At 37.0% G+C, this 21,248-nt stretch overlaps 1 protein-coding gene across 12 annotated transcripts; it reads right to left on the reverse strand.

Moving 5' to 3' along the window:
* Positions 1-723: 723 nt before the first annotated feature.
* On the reverse strand, positions 724-21,248 carry lrrfip2 (leucine rich repeat (in FLII) interacting protein 2). 12 transcript variants are annotated; one of them, XM_043256166.1, is made up of 28 exons: positions 20,910-21,248; positions 19,812-19,912; positions 14,277-14,363; positions 13,195-13,254; positions 12,163-12,216; positions 12,027-12,074; positions 11,581-11,661; positions 10,938-10,982; positions 10,054-10,116; positions 9,824-9,910; positions 9,545-9,592; positions 9,382-9,429; positions 9,230-9,286; positions 8,195-8,260; positions 7,951-8,064; positions 7,455-7,499; positions 7,158-7,292; positions 6,752-6,823; positions 5,445-5,615; positions 5,208-5,300; positions 4,859-4,951; positions 3,907-4,008; positions 3,246-3,378; positions 2,604-2,653; positions 2,406-2,526; positions 2,235-2,314; positions 1,963-2,067; positions 724-1,727 (listed from the first exon to the last, which is right to left on the reverse strand). In XM_043256166.1, exons 2-28 carry the CDS (start codon positions 19,899-19,901, stop codon positions 1,617-1,619), a joined length of 2,259 nt encoding a protein of 752 aa, XP_043112101.1. In that variant the 5' UTR covers positions 19,902-19,912; positions 20,910-21,248; the 3' UTR covers positions 724-1,616. The 12 variants fall into 12 exon arrangements, with proteins under 12 accessions (XP_043112101.1, XP_043112099.1, XP_043112100.1 ...); XM_043256164.1 differs by having other exon boundaries at positions 19,812-19,935; XM_043256165.1 differs by having other exon boundaries at positions 19,812-19,974.

Raw genomic sequence — 21,248 nt, forward strand, 5'->3', positions numbered from 1 at the left:
AGCTGGTTTTAATAACTTAAGACATATGCATGTGACAGATGCCTTCAACTGGATAAATCCAAAAGCTTGATTTAGATGCCAAATAATGCTTTAAGTGAAGGGTCACCACTTAACGCACCAAAGAAATAGTTCTGCAGTGAATGGGATCCTGTTAATAATATTTCAAACATTTAATGGAAAATCAGTAATGCATGCAACTCTAGTCCAACAAATCAATGTTGGAAATGCTTTGAATAAGTGATGTAATGATATATTTCTCTAAATATGTTGAAATGTATCATTCTGAGAATCTTGAGGAAATTTTCATTTTTAGGTGAGCTATTCCTTTAACGTTAAACAGGCAATATCATGTTATGCAAATGCAAAATAATACCGTTTATCATTTCATAATGATCTTATATTTCAATTAATTGTATGCACTGAAGGCTTTTTTACATGCATGTGGCCATTGCTGCTATGTTGAGCTGTATCAAACTGATTGCTTTATTTTAATAGTTCACTTTAGACATTTTACGAACAGTAAGTAACGCATGTCAACTAGCAGTCATTAGAGTATTAATAGACTGTTATTAGTTATTAAGCAAGCAATGCATTTTAATGGATCCACAACATACTTTGAGAAACTTTGCAAGTGTATATCTGACTTTAAACATAACTAAAGTCTAACCAAATTCTGTGGTGAAGACATTCGCTAAAAAAAAGGTAAAAATAATTACTGAGAGGTCCGTTTGTAAATCGTGTAGTTTATTTACAGTATACTTTGCAGCTGCTTTAGTCACAATCACTGTGCGCATGAAGTGTCAGACAATTGGTTTCTAGGGTGATTAAAAAGTTGCACCAAACCTGAATACAACAGCGTTGTGAAAGGCATCAAGTGGCATTTGGGACTTGAATCTGAAATCTCAAAATGTCACAGTAGAAACATCGGTCTCTTACTGGGAGTTAAAATCATTACAATTAGTGTAAAATTGATGTAGTCCATTGTGACAAAGCACTTCAAAAAAAAAAAAAAAAAACTAACAAAATTCAAAGTGTGCCCTGCAAACAATCACAATTCACGAATCACCCGCCCATTCATACTGCATTCATTTACACATTTATTTTCAAGAAATATTTTAAATATTTGAAAAACAAAAACACTTAAACACTTATTGAAACCATAGCAGACATGATTGATTCTCTATACTGTTCAACTCATGACCGTACCCTTTATTAAACACATTAATGTTTTTGTACCGGTAGAAATATATGCTTTTCCTGTATAGTGTTATAATGCATAAAACCCTCGTCCTCCCTGTGAAGGCACATTGCTGTGTAAGCATTTACATGGACGTCGAGGGCCCCGCAGTCATGTCGGTTTACAGTTTAAAAAGCGCTTTTATACTCGTGCAACTTACAAAAGAGGAGGAGGGGGGGAAGCACCCAGTCCAAGCTACCGTGATGTACCAAGCTTTTAAAAACAACAAAACCAACAGAAGTACAATATTCTCAGGTTCAGAGGCTTCCTCCCTCACAGTGTTGCCTTAGTAAGGTGTAAATCTGTGCTGTACAGCGAGAGGCAAGGAAACAAGGTAAAGGGCCTGCAGATTTGTTTTTTGGTGTTGGAGGATGTCTCTTCACTGCTGGGACAGGAGAGCGTTTCTGTTTGCTTTCATCTTCTCCAGTCGCTTTACAAGATGGTTGTTGGTCATTTCCATTTCTTCGATCTTGTCCAGGGCTGTGCGCAGCTAACGGAGGAAAACAGACACAGTGACGATGACTGCTAATATAAAGGAGTTTGATCTTCTATATACTCGGATCAGGTACTATTCTTTCAAAATAGAAGCAGAAAACTGATTTTTTTCTATTTCCGTGGCTTTCCGGGCCCAGAAATCAGAGATTTAAAGAGTCATGTCATGATTATGGGGACACTGAATGAGTTAAATGCTTGTAGGTCAATGCTTGAACGAATGAATTCAATACCTCTCTCTGAAGTTTTCTTTTCTCTGCTTTCAGTTCATCTTCTATTTTTTCTGCATTATCTGCTGCAGCTTTATATCTGGACACTTGTCCTTCAAGTCTGTTTACCTGCGAGACACATTGGAAAAAACTGTTTCATATATTCATTGTTTTGAAACGGTCGCAAACCTCATTTTCCGTACCATTATATAAATCAATAATACTTTTGTGAATGTATATAAACAGGTTCTACTCCCTATTGTAATAACTTTATTTTGTTCTAATTATAAACTCACATTTTGTTCCATCGTTGCCATTTCCTGTTCAGACTTGGAGAGCTTGAATTTGTATTCACTAATCTGTCTGTTGGCGTCCCCTACAGGAAGCAGACAGTATTAAAGCATGGTACATGTAAAGGATGTTAAAGAAAACGTGATTGTGTGCACAGCATGCGTCACAGGTCGTACTCTGCATCTCGATGAAATGCAGGTCAGTGCCGTTCTCCATTCGCTCCCCTTCTGTGTAAACACTGTCGATCTTTGAGTGCTTTTGTCTTTCTTCCTCCAGCTGCATCTTCAGTTTTCTGATCTAAAAGCGCATTTAGGAGTTACTTTAATTCAGTGATGCCAATAAAGCGTTTCAGTTCTCTTCATGTACAATCATACCTGGGACAAAAGTTCATCTTTTTCATCCGCAAGCTTTCGTAGTCTTACATCTGTAGGATATACACAAAAAACAAGCGTTATTTCATACTACTATAGCCAATGTTTAAAATGCCTGTAATATGGGTTATGAAAGGTCGTCCCCAACAATCTTTCATAACCCATAATGAAGGCATTTTAATCAATATGCATGCAAGCTCAAAAAAACATTTCCTTTTAATAAATAAGGTAAAAATTAATGCATATTTTAAGACTCACAAACGATTCATTTCGAACCCCTATTTGCTTGATGCTAATTTGTGGTGATTGGTCGATTTCATTTAAAGCAATGTTTTCGAGCTTTTAATGATCAATGCAACAACTGGTGGCAAAGAAACAGTCATTCAGACCAATGCAAAAAACAAGTGGATGGGCAATATGTTTCACTTTGAACTCACCATGAAATGGCTTGTTTCAGTGATTCGGTGACTTTTATTTGAGAGAAAATAACTTTATATATGGTGCACTTTTTTAGATTTCATTCACTTAAAGCAATAGGGGCACTTTATTACAACAAATATATATATATATATATATATATATATATATATATATATATATATATATATACACATAAAAGCTTGGAAAGTGTATGTGAAGACTCACCCAAAGGACCGTCTCCCGCTGACTCCAGCACCTGTGCTGCCTCTTGTGTGACCACAGTGATGCCTGACGTAGGTGACTCGTGGCTGACATCTCCGTTGGGTGTATCCTCGGGTATGATCACCAGACCGTGTTTCTGCCAGAGCAGTGAAGTCACAATAAATAATAATATAATAGTCTTTTTTAATGAACACTGGCCACATACACACTGCAGTTCAGTTGTTCTGGACACACAAAGCCTGAGTAAAAAAACTCAGGAATACTAAAAAAAAAAACAAAAACAAACAAAAAAAAAACACACAAAAATAACAGCTGAATATCCTTCCAAGATGCCTTCTTTAGGACAGATTCTAAAACAGAACTGCATGCCTACTTTATAGAGGCCGTCGCCCCATAATGTACTGTGACATGCTCAGTAAGGAAAAAATAGACACAAGATGGCAAATAATAGAAGAATATAGTCAATGATAAATCAGCTCATATAAAATAGTTGAAATGAATTAAGACGCTTAAAAGTTGGCACTGTTTACATGGCCAGTGCAACGCAGAGAAAACAGATGTAGGCAGCAAGCCAAAAACTTTCCATTGACACGATCGGTTTATTGTTGATATACAGTGCTGATGTCAAGCTTTCATCCCGGGCAGGAGCACTTAAAGGACATACCTCTCCCATTCGGCTTTTCCCCTTGAGGTCAGCCAGCTCATCCCTGAGCTCATCTCTCTCATTCCTAATGCAATCAAAGTACTCTTTCTGTCTCTCTAACGCCTGGCCACAAGAAAGGGCAGGAAAACAGAGAGGAGTGAAGAGAAAAGTAGACAGAGACAGAAGAAAACACAATGAAGAGTCTTTGGACTGAAGTTAGGGCTGGGCAATATAGCTTTAAAAAAGATTATATATAAATAAATAATAATATATATAAATAAAATAAATAAATATAAAGGCATGATGTCAACAATTTTCAATAAGAATGATAGTGACAAGATATAATAAATGGCAATATTTACATAACATGTATCATAAAATATATATATATATATATATATATATATATATATATATATATATATATATATATATATTGCCTAGCCCTAGCGTAAGTCACATATGGCAGGATGAAAATAGACCATGCTGACAGATGAACAGTGCAGGAAATGAAGGAATGCTGTTATTTGTCTGTATAGCACTTTTCTTCTTGAGCAATTCAAGGATTTTCATGCAGGCGTGAGTATACAAAAAGTAAAACCAATCAATCTTCTAGATGCAATATATTTTCAAGAACCTTTAATAGTTTTAACACTATTCTGTGGTACTCAGCACTTCTGGTGTACACAGCTGAGGCTCATGGGATGCCAGCAGAGGGCAGCACTTTTTTCATACATTGTGCAGAGATCCATAAAAAAAATGGCCGCAAATGTCTAGATTTTTACATGCACATTATTTTAGCCACACATCAATCCTTTGTAAAAATGATGAGACTGTATACATATAAATTAGTTTATATGTATAAGGCTGCCTGTCAAAAATAATGTTAATAGATGACTAAGAGTTAAATTAACAGTTAATTTGATCAGTCTTTCTGTCATCAATCCAAGCAGCGTCTCCTAATCCGTCCTACCGCAATCTTTTTGTCCTTCCAGTTAACAGTTTCCTGCAGGTCAAATGCCTCTCTTGTGAGGTTATCTAGTTTTTGCTGAATTTTCTGGTTCTCCTGTGGATGCGTTCAATAAAGCAGAAAAGGACAGATTCAAAATAGACACAACAAAGAAGCGACGAGACAAAAATGAAGGAAGAAAACAGGAGGATCTCAATGGAGGAAAGTGAATAATAAAGACTCTGTTCTTCAAGAAAAAAGAAGGTTCAAAGTACACTTTCAATCATCTATAACATGATTAACCTAATGCAAATATTTCTAATGTCTTCAGATGAATCTGTGGTCAATAAACCATTTCTGTTCTGGGCTCTACCTCAATAAGTTCATCTCGTTGATGAATGCCCTCCTTCATTTCCTCTAGTTTGTGCTGTAGGACTGAACATGTGTGCTTCTGCCGCTCCAACTCCTGACAATCAAAAGAAAAACATTCATAATAATCTGACAATGCTTGAGTACAGGGTCCCAACATCTAATATTTTTTTTTTATCATTAGACAAATCAATCAAATACTCATTTATTACAATAGAAGATACTTGTTTGTTACAAGAACCTTCGATTTCTCGTCTGTTTCCCTGTGCAGCTCTGACATTTGCTCTTCCATCTCCTCGATGACGTCTTTGAGCGTGTCCACTTGGTAGATGAGGTTTGCCTTTTCGTTGTCCAGCTGGGCGTTGGAAACCATGGCTTTCTTGTACTTCTCCTCCACTTCCGACAGAGATTCCTGATCAAAAGGAGCAAAAGTCCTTCAAACTAAAAGTACTGGAGTAGCTTTACATGCTATAAAACCACTACAAACAGGCAAATAAAGCACACGCTGACCACTGCAATGAAGATTATGTAAAAATGTGATGTACAGGTAAAAACTGAAAAGTGAAAGTGTAATACAACTAAATATTATCATCATCATCATCAAGTCAGACAGAAATGTGTAGAGTTAACATGAAATCAAATGGTCCCATTTACTTACTAAATGCATGTTCCTGGTCTTACTGTCCACATTTCTTTGTAACTCGTCCTAAAAAGATAATAAATTGCTCCGCCTCTGAAATGACTATTCCTTATCGACTCTTTCCCTCCAATCACTTGTCCCATACAGGTAAACTACTGTTCAAAGGTTTAGGGCTGTTAAGAGTTTTTATGCCCACCAAGGCTGCATTAGTTATTTAAAAAAAAAACTGTAATATTTAGAAATATCATTATAACTTTCTACATGAATCTGTTTTATAATGTTATTATTCTTGTGATAGCAAAGTGTTTCCAGAAGCCATTAATTCAGTCTCCAGTGTTGCATAATCCTTCAGAAATGTTACCGATCCCAAACTTTTGAACAGTAGTAAATGTAATGCCACCTTTTTACAACCCAATAAATTCTTACTAGATCAAAATAAAGCCCCTAAATAGGTTAAGATTTCATGTTGACATGAATACTACATGACATCAGATATAAGAAGGAGCTTCCGTATCTGTCACATTAACCCTTGTCGGTTCACGTACTGTTCCTTTCACGGTCTCTCACTTATGTCAGGATATTCAACGCAAGGTCTCCAACTTCCAAATGTGAACTGGACAAACACTGAAATTCTTTGAACAGATGATTAAATGTGTGTCTCAGCATCCTCGTCCATCTTCTTTATTATTAGCCTTTAGGAGTGAGGCAGAAGACTTCCATGTGACTTCGGCTCTTTAGAGCATGTACGTCTTCAGGCAACGTGACTGTGGGCTAAACGTGATTGTAAAGAGCTAATGTAGTAAGTGAAAGACTCATGCAAGGCTCATGCTTTCAGACTAGGAGTGCTTAGAGCCTGGTGTGTTAGTGGAGAATGAGGGAATGCATGCGTTGAGCTCAGGACCCTCTACCTTTAACTCTTTAAGACCCTGCATGTATCGGCCCTCTACATCCTGAATCTGGTCCTTTAGATCATAGATGTCCTGTTGAGATGGAGGAATGAATCATGGGAAAGGTTTGGCATTCACTGAAGGCCAGAGCGGTGACCTCTGATTATACATTCATACATATACAAAAAGAACAGAGCTTCTCGAAAGCATTCAAACGTAAAGAGGAAAGAAACGAAAGTATTAACAGACACAAATAAAACTGTGAAATGAACACAAGTGGATTCTCTGAGATTGGATGCATTCGATAGGAAAGTACGATGCTCTATGCTCAGCCAAAATATGTTCAAAGGCAGGTAGATTCATCTTGTTTCAACAAATACCTCTAAATACTTTGTGTTGTGCAAATGCCAATAAACATCGTAATTACCCTTAACTCGCTGATAGAAGCCTCTGCATCTACAATGACGCTCCCAGCATCTCCGCTGCCCCTTCTAGAACTGCTGCCTCCCAGAGATGCCAGGGCAGCTGCAGAGAGTGCCGGGGTGGTACATCGAGAGGACGGCTGAAGGAAACACAAGCACAAATAATGTAGGTTACTGAATAAAAAAACCCCACTGACAAAATATAAATACTGTCTCCTAATGAGAAGAGAAACAAACTAGGGTCTTAATTATGTGTCAAGTATCTCACAAAAAAGGAAGTGGAAAATGATCTTTCCTCTTACCCGGCTGTAGTTGTCTGTAAACTGCTTGTCACATTTCTCATCAAGCTGGAAAAAAAGAAAAGAAAAAGAAAACGCCATTAGTCTCATTGGTTACATATAGAAAAATACATTCGCCACTATTTGAATGGCCTGGGTTTTACCTTAAGAAAAACAAACAAAAAAAAATTAGTATGATCCTACGTCTTTTAGCCACACATCATGCCACATGTGTTCCAGTCTGACTTCACCAAAACTTCCGGTATTAAAACCAAACGCTGACCAACCAAAAGAGTCACACGCAACAGTTAGATGCATTTATACAAGAATAATACATATACCTTCCTAAAAGCAGTCATTAAATAAAACCACTAGTCCAATAGATTCGCTTTAATTCATCTTTTACACAGTATCAAGACATGCAGTTTAAACCAACTTTAATAAGAGAGCTATCCTTTTAGATTACCATCCAGTCAACGTGTCACTTGGGTTAATACTTTTCATGCATGTCTCGACTTACACTGTCCAGGTCTGGGATGCTCAGATCATCAAGATCAGAAACAATACTGCCTCTGCGATTAGAGCGGCTGAAATAATCAGCAGCCGTCTCAGAGATATCAGAGAAATCAGACAACTACACACAGATAAAAAAAGCAAAACATGAGAAAGTCGAACTGGAAAGGTTTTTATGATATATTACTGTTTTAATGACAACAGAATATGCGGTCACTGCATATGCTGTCACAGTTTCTATTCTGGCTCACCACACTATCCCTTCTCCCACGTCGACCTCGGGACACAGTGCTGCCAGAATCGTCATCAGAGGATGACTGAAAGGTTTACAAGAGGATGATTCAAAAGAAGAAATGCAAATTTGCACAGGGAAGAAAACCAAAAAACATCTGTCATAGCTGTTAAGTTGAACATGCAACCATTTCAGTGAAGTCACTCTTTTAATAGCGCTCCATTTGTATTAGTGACAAGTCATCAAACACTGTCTTTGCTACTTAAGATGTTTAGACAAATGCACCACATGCAAAAGACATTGGCGGAATTCCTGCCCCACCTTCAGAGGCCAACAATGCATCAAATTTTTCATACTTTCCGTTTATGCACCAAATTAAATGACAAATACATTTCAACACATTTCTGGACATACTACAGCAGAAGTCACCTCGATGTCTCTATGGTACTCCATATACACACAATCATTCAAAAGTTCAAAGACTATGACTTTTTTTTATTTTAATTTTTAATACTTTTATTCAGCAAAGGATGCACTAAAGTGATCGTAAGTCACATTAAAGAAATTTGTTACAAAACAAATTCTATTTCAAATAAAACTTTGCTAATCAAAGAATTCATGTTAATACATTAACAGTGACTTTAAGTTGTAATAATGTAAAACATTTACAGTATTTTTGATTCATTAATTGCAGTCTTGACCAGCCTAAAAGCCTCAAAAAGCATCTTACCAACCAAGTAGGGTATAGCTTTGAAGCTTATTTTGTTTCATAAACAGGAAGTTCAGTCACTTCTGCACACCTTTCTTAACATGCCGGCATTCTGAGGTATCATTAATGTTTATAACATAATCAATGCATGTGTTACAAACGTAAATTCTCAAACCTAAATATGTGGAGTTAGACTAATGCAAACTTCTATTTTTCAAAAAAGTGAATTATTGGAGTGTATAATATATATACACCAGCTTAAAGATAAGATAAGCACACGCTGGCATTTCAGAATGAACACATGCATGAGCAGCTGCTGCAGCTCTGGACACATGCGACGCTCACCACAGGGCTGCTGCGGGTGGAACTGGCACCAGAAGAATACCAGCTGCATTCAGAGGGCTGCGGGAGGAATAAAACTGACCACTGAGCTAACACTGCTCCAGAGTTATGATAAGATAACTGTTTTAGTATATATATGCTATGGCATCACTTACAGCTCTGGAACTATATGAACCATACAGACCGTCATCACATATGGAGGCCTGAGAACACAGATCTCACATTTTTTAAATGAACAGATGACAAAGAGGCTTATAAAACAGAGAGGGGATTAATCACATCCAATCACATGGCAGATGTGCTGAAAATCAGACTGACCACACTATAGCTGCGAGTCAGACCTGTGGAACCGCTGCTGGACGGAGCCTGTGAAAGTCAAACAACAAGCAACGGCCATCAGATATCTCTTCCAGGCTAGCTTTTAAAACTTAAAAAAAAAAAACACCAATACTGAAACAAAAACCTTTGCTAAAACTAACTTCATAGATCATAAAGCAAAGAATTAGCATTAAAGGACTTTGAGGAAAAGCCTTTAAGTCTTCCTGGAAAGTTCTGCTGTGTAAGACTACTAAACATGCAGAAAGGAAGGAGACAAACCCGTGGTGTATAGGTAGAAACAGTAGAGGGAGTAGGTTTGGAGTTCTTTAAGCTGGTGTAGTTTCTTTGGTCATGATACAATCCAGTCTAATGGTGTAAAGCAATGGGAAATGAACAAAGAAATCTGATACGGATCTGAAATAACATGCTCTAAACCAGGAAAGACATGTTCATGATGATGCATCAAGATTGAAGCAGCTTTTGAGTTCAGGATATCGATCAGTACTGACCAGAAGGTCCTTTTTGGAGCTACTGCCAACAGGTTTTTTGTGAAGATCATTATATACAGAGCTCTGGAAGAGAAGATTACAAATGTGTAAAGGTTTCTCTTACTATTGGTAATCACTTACCAATTTTGGAACCAGAAAGGCTGCATGATCTGAGGGGAAATCTAATCTCAATTTTCTGGATAAAACCTTTGATTTAAAAATGATATTATTTGTTGGGCTGTTTAAGTATTACTATTCTTACTAAATGTATTTTTTTCCTATCTTTTTTTTTTTGGAAAACTGCAATACTAATATTTATGCTGGCATGTAATATTTAGAGATTGCATTTTATTTTGATGGAAAGCTACAGGGGATTATCCCTACAGATTCTCTTTCGTTAACTAGAGCCTGTTTATAGGCACGTCTCATTAATTGGTTAAATTTAAGATTTTTTGGTTAAATGGTTTTGGGAATTCTTCTTGGGGATGTTCCCAAATGCCTAATATAAGTGGCCCAAACTTATAACAATCCTCTAGTTTGTGTAGAACAGCATTTGCTGAGTAAATGAAAACACTGGAATATGAGCTGCCTGTGTGTAAAGGAACACAGTTCAGCACTTTACTCTGAAACATGCATCTCATGTATTTAATTAAATCAAAGCCATTGCCATTTGATTGCTGCACTAAGCCATATCACAACTTTAATTTTTCTTTATTGTTTAGCCCAAGAATCTAGTCACAGATATTTACAGCTATGCTTTCATAGTGCAATGTTGGAAAGAACTAAGATCCCAGAGCTGGCTGTCTGCACTTTTAAAAAGCCAAACTGGAACAATATAAATTTCTTAAATGCAGAACTTCTGACACTCAAAGGAGAATAAACTGTAAACGGTCACAAATACATACAGTGGAGTGGGAGCTCTTCAAAGAGGAACTACTGGAGATGCCAGACTGCAGAGAAAACAGCACAACCATCACAATCTATGCTGGATATACAGTATAACAAGAAGTAATGCATGCTGGAGACATGCCATGTGTGCTAATAAGGGAGCGTTACGTCAGATCACACCAAAGACCTTTTTGTGTTAGTGCCCTCAGTCAGAGGCAGTGTGGTTATGCTTCATTTATAGAAAACCACTCAACAGTGCTAGTCATCGATAGCACAAAGCCTGGCTATAATGTTCATGCACATCAACCTTAAATGTGGCTCTTTTTCCTTATTATTTCTTAGCTGAACTATCATTTCCTTTTCCAGGTCTGAATTCAACAAATGATCAAGAAATTCAAATTTGTACATTTTCCATGACCATGGGAATCCACTATGCCTTTAGAAATCAGCTTTGGAATTAAATCGTTTCAATATTATTTAAGCTAAAGTACGTGTAACACAGACAAACTTGATAGTCAATCAAAGAGAGCAAAAACGTGTGTTAGTATAATACAGCAGTCTAATTTATAGTCACGACAGTCACACAAGAGAAAACAGTGTTGCCAAAATACACACAGTACGAGGAGGAAAACACACATACACATACATAGTGAGACGTACCACCAAATCTCTTCTCCGGGAAGAACTACCCCGACTGGAGCGATGAGAACTGCTCAAGTCTCGTAAAGATGATGTACTTGACTTTAAAAGCAAAAGTTCAATGAGAAATGTTTTCCCCCCCAAATGCCAATAGCATGTAAAATGCAATTATCTACCTTTCTAAACGATCTTTTAAAACTTTCCAGTTTGTGGTTACTGTATCAGTAAAAATATGTTGATTGCTAAGGAATATATATATATATATATATATATATATATATATATATATATATATATATATATATATATATATATATATATATATATATATATATATATATATGCATGCAATGTACCAATATATTTCAAACTGAACAATTATCATAATGTTCAAATGTCACAAAAAAACCCTATTTCACATTAGCTTGGCAAGTTTTACTCTACACAACTGAATTGGTATGACACACCCTGTAACTTCCCACACTTCGGACTGATGCTGTATCATCATTTAATCCCTGTTGATAAGAAATTAAGAGAAAAAAGAAATAAGAATAAAAATAAAAAATAAGTTGGAAAAGGACAGCGACATAAGGAGATACAGACCCGTCGACTGTGGCTACTGGAATGATGACCATGACGGGCCTTTTCTGTATCAGCCTGAGATGAACAGAATGAAAACGACAGTATTTGAACAAAAGAAGCTGCATGTTTTAGGCTGTGTTAGCGTTAGTCTTCACCCGCAGTCCTAAACAAACTCTAACTTGCTGATATTCAGCCAGGATAGGACCTGTTTAAATTTCAGGGCAAGCATACAAGCCTTCTAGCAGCAACATGACAATAGGGGCAGGGCAATATAGGGGAAAAAAAAGAAAAATAACAACTACAAAAAATTTGGACAAAATTCTAAATCTTAATCTGCTCTTACTGATGCAGTATATATCCAGTATGTATGTGTATGTATGTATGTATGTGTGTGTATCTCAATGCATAATTTGCACATTGTTATTCAATGAATGATCAATTCATTAACTTCTACAATTTAATTAAATGTTATTAATGTATTATAACACAATTTTATTTTTTGTGCTTATGTACACCACTATAAAAATACACTATAAAATAAACACTTATTTATACAATAAACGTAGTGCAAAATAAGAATGTTGCTATAAATTCAAATTTATAAATAGCATTAAAATAGTGTGATATTCATAATATAATTTAGTATTGGCAGCGAAATCATTGCAGAGACATCAGAAACATATCACCCAGCACATAAAGACATTCATTTTAGAATGACAAAGTAAAATGCAGTGACCAATTTTATGGGTTTACCACTGTAATATATACAAACAAACAAACACTAAAGCAAATATATATTTTGCAACAAACTCTCCTGAAAAAGTGAATCCAATGCTGTCCTAATAGAAAACTATTTTTAAAGACAACAACAGTACCACAAGAGTTCATTTATAAACCAATAAGATCACAAGTATTATTAAAAACATGCTCGAAAGCCACATACAAACTACTGAGTGTATGAGAATATAGCTAGCACACTCCCATCTGAAAGCTCTTTATTAGTTTAAAGGCGAAAGTACATGCATGTCCAAACTGGCCTAATCTTTCTCATACCATCCATTGGTGGATTTGCCCCCATTTTCTGTTAGAGGAGGAGTGCTGATGGTAAGACAGCTGTGAGAGAGAGACAGCCACAAGGAAAATACAAACACTTCTATTGCAATTCAATGTGACAATGGATTATTTGATACTTTTTGGTGAATGTCTTGCACAGAAAAAACACAAACAAACAAACCGACGAACAAACCCATTAAAACGCAATTACTCATACTGAAAATATGTACTTCAGTATGCAAATATATTCTTCAAACCAGTGTAGAACAACATCTGAAAATGCACAAGTAGAGAAAATACCAGCTGACATCAATAACCAAATCATTCACATGTGGCTTCAACCATTGAAAACATACTGTATTGTCAAATGCCTGTTTCCACTTATGAGTTTAGTTCGTCAGCTAGCTAAATCTGGGTTGTGAATCTGGAACTACTTGTAAAAGCAGTCGTACTTTGTCTTTAACAAAAATGCTTAAAACTGACAAGCACATTATGCAAAGGGACACGCTAAAAACAATCCTTCTGCAACAAAAGAGGCGATGGTCTGTAGAAGACAAGGCATATTCTGAACGAAATACAGATGCTATGTTTCAGAACCTAGTTAGCTGCCTTGCCATTTAATATCACATGGACAGCGCTAACTGAAATCTAACCTCATACATGATCAATTTGGAAGTAAATATGCAACAACCCATGTGTCATATGTGTCCCAATGATGATCGCTATTTGTATGACACATAATAGTGTTTTGCCTTAACATATTGCTAAGTATTATGAGATTTTCTTTCTCCATTAAGGATATATGCAATACTGCATTAATTACGCAGCTAAGCTTTTTGGAATAGACAGCATATCATTTGTATGTCGCTTTGGATTCAAGCATCTGCTAAATGACTAAATGTGTAATGTAATGTAAATGTAACGCCTTACAACGCTGCCTATGCAGCTAGTTCACTAGGTTTACAATAATAAACATGTGGTTCTGGATTTGAGCAAAGGCAGAGGAAAGAGGTATGAAGACCTTGAGAAACTTCAGCACTTTGGTGACTTTTTTTTCACCCCATCTGCTATGTAAAACTCACCTCTTTCTGCTGCCGCTCCAATTCTCTCATCCGAATATCCCGAGCCTCAGCACGAGCTGCTCTCTTCGCAGCAAGTCTGGCCTCCGCCTGCACAAGAGAGGAAAGAGAATTTATCTTAATAGCGGTAGCATCAAACAATCTGAGCAGAAAGCACTCTGTCTGGATGCTTAACAGTATCTTGGACTTGCTTATTCTGCATATGTTCTATATGAATTGTTCAGATAACTCACCGCTTTACACAACCGACTTTTTAACTTTTTGTTATAACTCAGAATGAGCCATTTTAAATAAACATTTTAAAATGTGCACATATTGGAAAGTTAGTAAAACCTAAATCAGTCCAATTACAAACTAGCTCTGCATATATATGTAGATCAATACAGTCAATACATTTATTAAGTTACAAAAGATTCTATTTTTGAAAAAATTATGCTCTTTTATACTTTTAAATAAAACCGCCAAACCCTTTTCAACAGCAGTGTATATATTTAAAATAGAGAACTGGAATTAAATAGAAGTGCATTTTTGCTGCTTTCTCCACTGTTACTAGCATTTTACGCTGATGATTCAAAAGTCAGCAATCATAACAAGAATAGACGTCAGAGCTGTGGATAGCACACATGCTGATGATATATATAAGAGCAGCTGGCGCACGGGACCCATATTCAAACCTGAGTCATGTCTCAATCCCATTGGCCCTCTTTCACCCTCAACTTTCCTGTCTTGCTACAGTCCTATAAATAAAAGCCTAAAACACCCATAAGAAAAAAGAGGGGAAGAGTCATATTTTCCATGCAGCCGTGGTTGGGAAAGCAACATCTTCATAATACATGGGTGGACATGATATAAGAAGAGAGAAATCATGGCTGGGAGGGCAAGCTTCTTAAAATTCACTAGACTGTTTAGGAAAACATTTAAAGGCTTGAAAGAAGGCATTCAGGAGTCCTTACATAAAACACTGAAAAGGGTGTCCTGGGAAACCACACCTGTCTCTGTGACAACACTGGGCTCTGCAATAAAGCAGCCCACGCTTTTCATGCTTTTTTTTTTTTTTTTTTTTTTAAATCTTTGGGTTCGGGTTTTGAGACATCAGGTCGGCTGAGATGTTTTTAGAGGGCCGGTTTGGTAAGAGAGAAGCTGTGGCTGGAGTAATGGGGATGGTCTAATTCACATCTACCGGAAGTAAGGCTGATCTCTAACTAGGTGTAAAAACAACAAACATGATTCAGCAGCGGTGTCCTATTTTAGGACATCACACAGCACACCAGACTTACGCTCTAGGTAAACAAATCCTGGATGATTTCTGACTTATTACATTCCTCATGTGACACACATGCAATATGACCTGCTTGCATTTCCCAATACTCTACATAATAGTTAATGACGTTACACTTCAAAACAAATTTGCCTTGACAGATCGGACAGTGACTTTGCAAAGTATGCAGCCTGACAGCAAACATTTAAACAAAGCTTACGGCAAATCTTTACACGTATGGTGAGCTTAGAGAGGGTGGGCTCTGTGTGATTCTTATGTTCAGCACCTGTTGAGCTGTCTGACAGTTTGACCCGCTCACCAGAGCAGCTCAGCTGAGCCCAGTGTCTCCAGCTCTATCTATAGACCAGCAGAGCCTCCGTCATGAGACTGCAACAGGAAATCTGAGCGGGGGGAGACGCACTTTACAACCTCCAACATAGCCGTTCATTTAAGACAGTCTTACTGTATTCTGCAGAACAGAAGCTCCATAGAGGAACAGCATGACTATACAATAAGCTTATCAAAGTCGATATGGAAATGTTTGCAACTGTCTTACCGCAGGTCACAATAAAATGCAAAGCGTCTACATCTGCCCTGGTTCATTATTTAAAGAGCAGTCAGCGTGTCATTTAACATGTACTTGCTGCATACATCTAAACGACTATTAAGTTCAAACTAGTGTTTTTACATCACTCTAAAATACGGTAAAGACAATAAAAATCAATGCACAACTACTGTAGTCTGATTCATGAACAATTAACTGATGAGCCAGATCTTTCAATGCAAACGTGAATATTTTAATGAAATCACAGGTTGCCACTTTGAATCAGCCTGGCAAATCCTTCACTGAATCCCTACAGAATCGACATTTGGCTTACTGAACTTTAAATTATAATACTTTCAGTGATGTCTGATTGTATTTAAGTTGATTGTCTTACGGCTTCTAAGTCAGGCCACTGAAACTATCAGTCACTTAATCTTAGTATGACATTTTAGTACAATGTCAACCAGCACGTGCCCATCTCTACTAAACAATATGAGGCAGTTTATGTGCATTGTGCGATAGCAGCATTATATTCAGCCTACCTCTGAACCAACTATGGCCTTAAGCACCACAAACGCACTTAAACAAAAATGTAAAAATAAACTATTAAATAGGTACGAAATATTTCAAGTATTTTTGCATTACGTAAAGTAGGCGTGCACTTTACATTGGGCAAAGTACTACAGTACGTTGACCTATTTCAACCTCACATTAAACAGAGAGCATTGCAAGCCAGTAATAGCTAAAGAAATATCACACCTTGCCCTAGATACTCCAAGATGAGGGATCTCATTCTGTTGCTTTTTGGCTAATGGACCATGCAAATCACCGCCCTCTGAAAGTGACAAGACTGGCCGGTAACATAAGTGACCTCAACAGGGGGTTGCATGGCTCAAATTCAACCCCAGTAACCGTGACCGTGCACACACAAATGACATGCTTTCCGTTAACAGGCATTTCTTTTAACCATTAGGGAGTGTCCTCAGCAGCAGGCACAAAATGGGTGGATACAAAGGCAGGTTCAATGAAACAAGCAAAGTTTTGTGCGTGCTGTAGGTAGACAGTGATTCATAATCTTTGGACTGCATGGGTGGAGTGAATCCTGCACTTCTAGATGCAGTAGGTCTAGCTTGCGTCGTAATGCAATGAACCAGTATGTGATTCGCCTCTTAACAGTACAAAAGTGTGATTGAGAAGTACATGAACTCCAGTGGTGCAGAGGACAAGCTGCCAAACTTCTCTCAGTGCGCGAATAAATCACCCTTAAATATTTAGATATTTAACAAACATCCTCAATCTGGCTGTAGTTTCACTTCTGCAGTACAACCCACACCCTGTAGCTTTAGATTTTACTGTTTCCTCTTTTAAAACATCCTTATATGGTCCATATTAAGGAGATATTGCCGCATGAATTTACTTTTCAGTGACAGTATCAGAAGGAAATGACTGCTTTTCATTTCCTTCATGTTACAGACAGAACAAACAACTGACTAGAATTTTTTTTTATATAAATGTTTCAGAAACCCACCCTAGTTTTTCTATCCCTTACTGAACTGTAGCAGAAAAGTCCTGCTATTTATATCAAATTCCTATTTTGAAGTTGGCACAGAATAGTAATTGCAATTATCTTTTCTTCCTTATTTTAAATAGATTCTTAAACAAACGAGGTGCAAATCATCAAAGATCATCAGAGTTGATGTGATGGGAAGGATAACTTATTTATTTACATATTTTAAAAAATATAATGATGTGCACAGATAAAATATTTATAATAATAATAATAATAATAATAATAGTATTTTTTCAGATTTTTAAGATGAGGAGTTGGCAAAAAAAGAAAGAAAAAAGCTGATTAATTGATTAGTGAGGTTAAATGGTTTATCTAGACTTTTTTGTTTTGATATATTAAGTACTGTAATTAACATGCTGACAATGCTGGGCTTTAGCTAATGCTGTATCACAGCAACAAGAAATGCATATGTCATGGTTAACAAACAAGGCATACAAATGACGAGAAAGAATACAGACACCAATTCTTTCACGACAAGGTCATCCCATTTGGCTCTGTAATTATAAATTTGGGTCAAATGAGTTAATTTCAACTCCAAGTCCCTAAGCACACTGATAGCAGCCTAACAGAGTTTTATGTTTGCAAGAGCGATGAGCGCAGACATGTGCGCTGCTGAAAAATCTAAGACAAGTCTATACTGGCTCCCTGCTCAAGCTCTGAGTCAAACTTCATCAGCTGCAGCTCAAACTGGCAGAACCTGAACGTCAGCATATCGACACATCACAACAGAGCTATGAGGGACTCTTGACCAACAATATCATGCAGATCCAGACTATTCAGATTTAGATGCTGAGATAAATAGCAGACGTTCACCTTTAACCCAATAAAGCCATCATATTTGATAAATGAATTTCTAAGGCTTCCAAATGACCATCATTCTCAATCATCATAATACTTCTACACAAATTTGTGTCATGCATTTTAGTATAATTCTATAAATGGCTGTCTGCATGTTATTGATAAGTGGTTATTTGAACATCTCAATCATCATTGTATTGCATTTGCATTACCTTAAGTTTGCTCCCAAAATGAAAACAGTAAATTTTAATATCTTAAGACATATTGCTGGAAGATATATTTATGACAAATTAATAAATATATATTATTTCAACATTAGGCTTTGCAGGGTTAATACTTTCATCTTGAACAGTCGCTTAAATTCAGTTAAAATCTCATCTGAGATGTCGTAACAACACGCCCTTTCTCCAAAACACCACCTTCCAAAGACGTGCCAGCAACCTCAATGTCAGCAGACCCAAACGGGCACAATGAGTGACAGATGGAGAGTGTTTCTGATTACAAGGTGTTGGCCGCTACCCTGTGTCTTCTAAAGCTGTCATTGAGGCAGGTACACATATTCCTGCAACAACTGTAAAATAGTTGGGACATTTTGCATGTGGTATTCCAAAAAAAGCTAATCGCTTACAGCACCTTGATGGAGCATCCTACCCATTCAGAATGCATACAATGATGGTAAAACGCTGCTACACAAATATAGAGAATCCACTAAGAGCGGCGACAGAATCAACATCTGACTCGCATACTGAACTGAAAGTTATCATAGCTTTCAGTGATGTCCGGAGTCTTGTTTACATAAGGTTTATGAAACTCATCGCTGCTTGTCCATATGACTATCATTAAATATACACACACACACATATATAAATAAATACAGATATAAGTAAATACATACATACATATATATACACATTTTATATATATATATATATATATATATATATATATATATATATATATATATATATATATATATATATAAGCAAAAACATGCAAAAGCATTTTGCATGCAAATTAATTGGGCTGGGTCATGTTGCTTTTTAATATCCCATATTCAAAACTTGAGCCGCAAAAGCCACTGCTTGTTGTATCATGCAACCGGACATGCATTTGAAACTGCAAATGAGACTTGTAAGCAAAAGGGAAATGACTAAATTTCAGTCAGTTACCCATCAGGTACGACTTGTTTGTCTTTTTATTTGCTTAGCAGTCCAAAATTACTGTATGATTTTGTTGCATATATGCATAATTAAGTTGTTTGGCTTTGTAACAACAACATCAGATTGAGTTTCTAGGTGAATGCTTCCTTTATTGCGGTTGCAGGAAACCACCAGCCACAAGATGACACGAGTGAGAAGAAAGGGTTACCTCTCTGGCGATGCTGCTCAGTGCTTCATCCTCGGCTGAGAAACGGTCTTTAATCGGGGCTCGTTTTCGTCCTGATCCTGGCGTCCCCATGTCAGCAGCAACTTCACGGTGCATGTAGAGAACACTGAATGAGATGTTTATGGTCTCTTCTCACAAAAGTGGTCTATTTGTGTAAAATATAACCTTAATGACCCATTTGTTGAGACAATAAAGCAATCTAACAGCAAACAGCAGAGAGAACTGCATCGACTGTGCTTTTTTCCCTATGCAGATACAATGGAATCAACTCTACATCTTAGTGTGTTATTTCATAAAATACTTCAAATGTGGGCTAGATAATGTAGGTTAGATAAACCAGGCCTCTCACACTATCTCACACACCCACAAATAGAGGCTTTAGTCATGTGTGTCTGGACTCAGAGCTGATTAACACCAGACACACAACCGAACCTCATAATATAATATGACAAAGCAGAGAAATATCACAGGCAAGGAAGACTAATTAGTTTGAATCTTTAAATAAAGCAGCCTCATCTGTTCTTGCTCGATAGTCGTTCATTGAATTTATACAACGAAATTTAACAAACAAATTATTTCAATATACAAACGAGAGTCATTTCACCAAAAGCATTGCGCGTACGATAGCACGCTTGTCTTATGTGTAAACCCTTGATGAATGCTTCAGGATCTCATAATTGCATTTCAATGTAAATAAACCTATAAATAAAAATCTATATTTATACTGATATTTCTGTTGAGTGGCTAAATATAAACCAGCACTCATTCAGCTGCGTGACAGAGTAACTTAAAGCACTTTATTTTCCCGAAAATAAAATAAATACCAAGCGCGCTTCAACAGTAAACAGATGAAGTATCCCCCGCATAAAGCTTAATATATGTAATTATTATGAATTATAAATCTGCTAAGTAGCACTCAATATTTATGACTCTGGTTAGCGGTTAGCTTGCTAGCTTGTCCTCAAAGACATAAAGTGAGTAAATGTCACTCGAGACTCGTTCCGTTGATTAACACATTATAGTTTCGTGACCTGCCTGGACTTTTATGACAGTCGGTTCCCATAAGTGCCGGTTTCTTACCGTTTCTGTTCGCCACCGTTCCTCTCGAGACTCGGGTCGGTTCTGACTGGGACGCGGGCGCGTTCCCGCTGACTAGAGCGAGCGAGCGCGCGTCACGTGCACGCGCCTGCGTGACAGCCACAAACTGACACTGTCCGTCACCTCGAACTCTCCTAAAAAAAACGGCGCACGTCAAGTCACAGGATGTTTAAAAGCAGCATACCATCAGTTTCTTTTGTCTATCCTTTTCCCTTTCTTTGTTTTTGTGTTTTTTTTTTGTTTTTACAAAAGACCGTAAATGGCGGTAAATGCCGACACACGCCGTTAATGGTCGTTCCTGAGAGTCTGAGGTGTTTTTTC

This window comes from Puntigrus tetrazona, chromosome 13 (genome assembly GCF_018831695.1).
Source record: "Puntigrus tetrazona isolate hp1 chromosome 13, ASM1883169v1, whole genome shotgun sequence".
NCBI classification, from domain to species: Eukaryota; Metazoa; Chordata; class Actinopteri; order Cypriniformes; family Cyprinidae; genus Puntigrus; species Puntigrus tetrazona.

Excerpts from the sequence above, each read along its gene's own strand:
- lrrfip2 (XM_043256164.1), bottom strand. The coding sequence starts at position 19,925 with ATGCACCGTGAAGTTGCTGCTGACATGGGGACGCCAGGATCAGGACGA. Across the intron at positions 12,217-13,194 it reads GGCAAATCCACCAATGGATG|GCTGATACAGAAAAGGCCCG; the intron begins GTATGAGAAAGA and ends TGTTCATCTCAG. Across the intron at positions 7,500-7,950 it reads GCATCCCAGACCTGGACAGT|CTTGATGAGAAATGTGACAA; the intron begins GTAAGTCGAGAC and ends CTTTTTTTCCAG.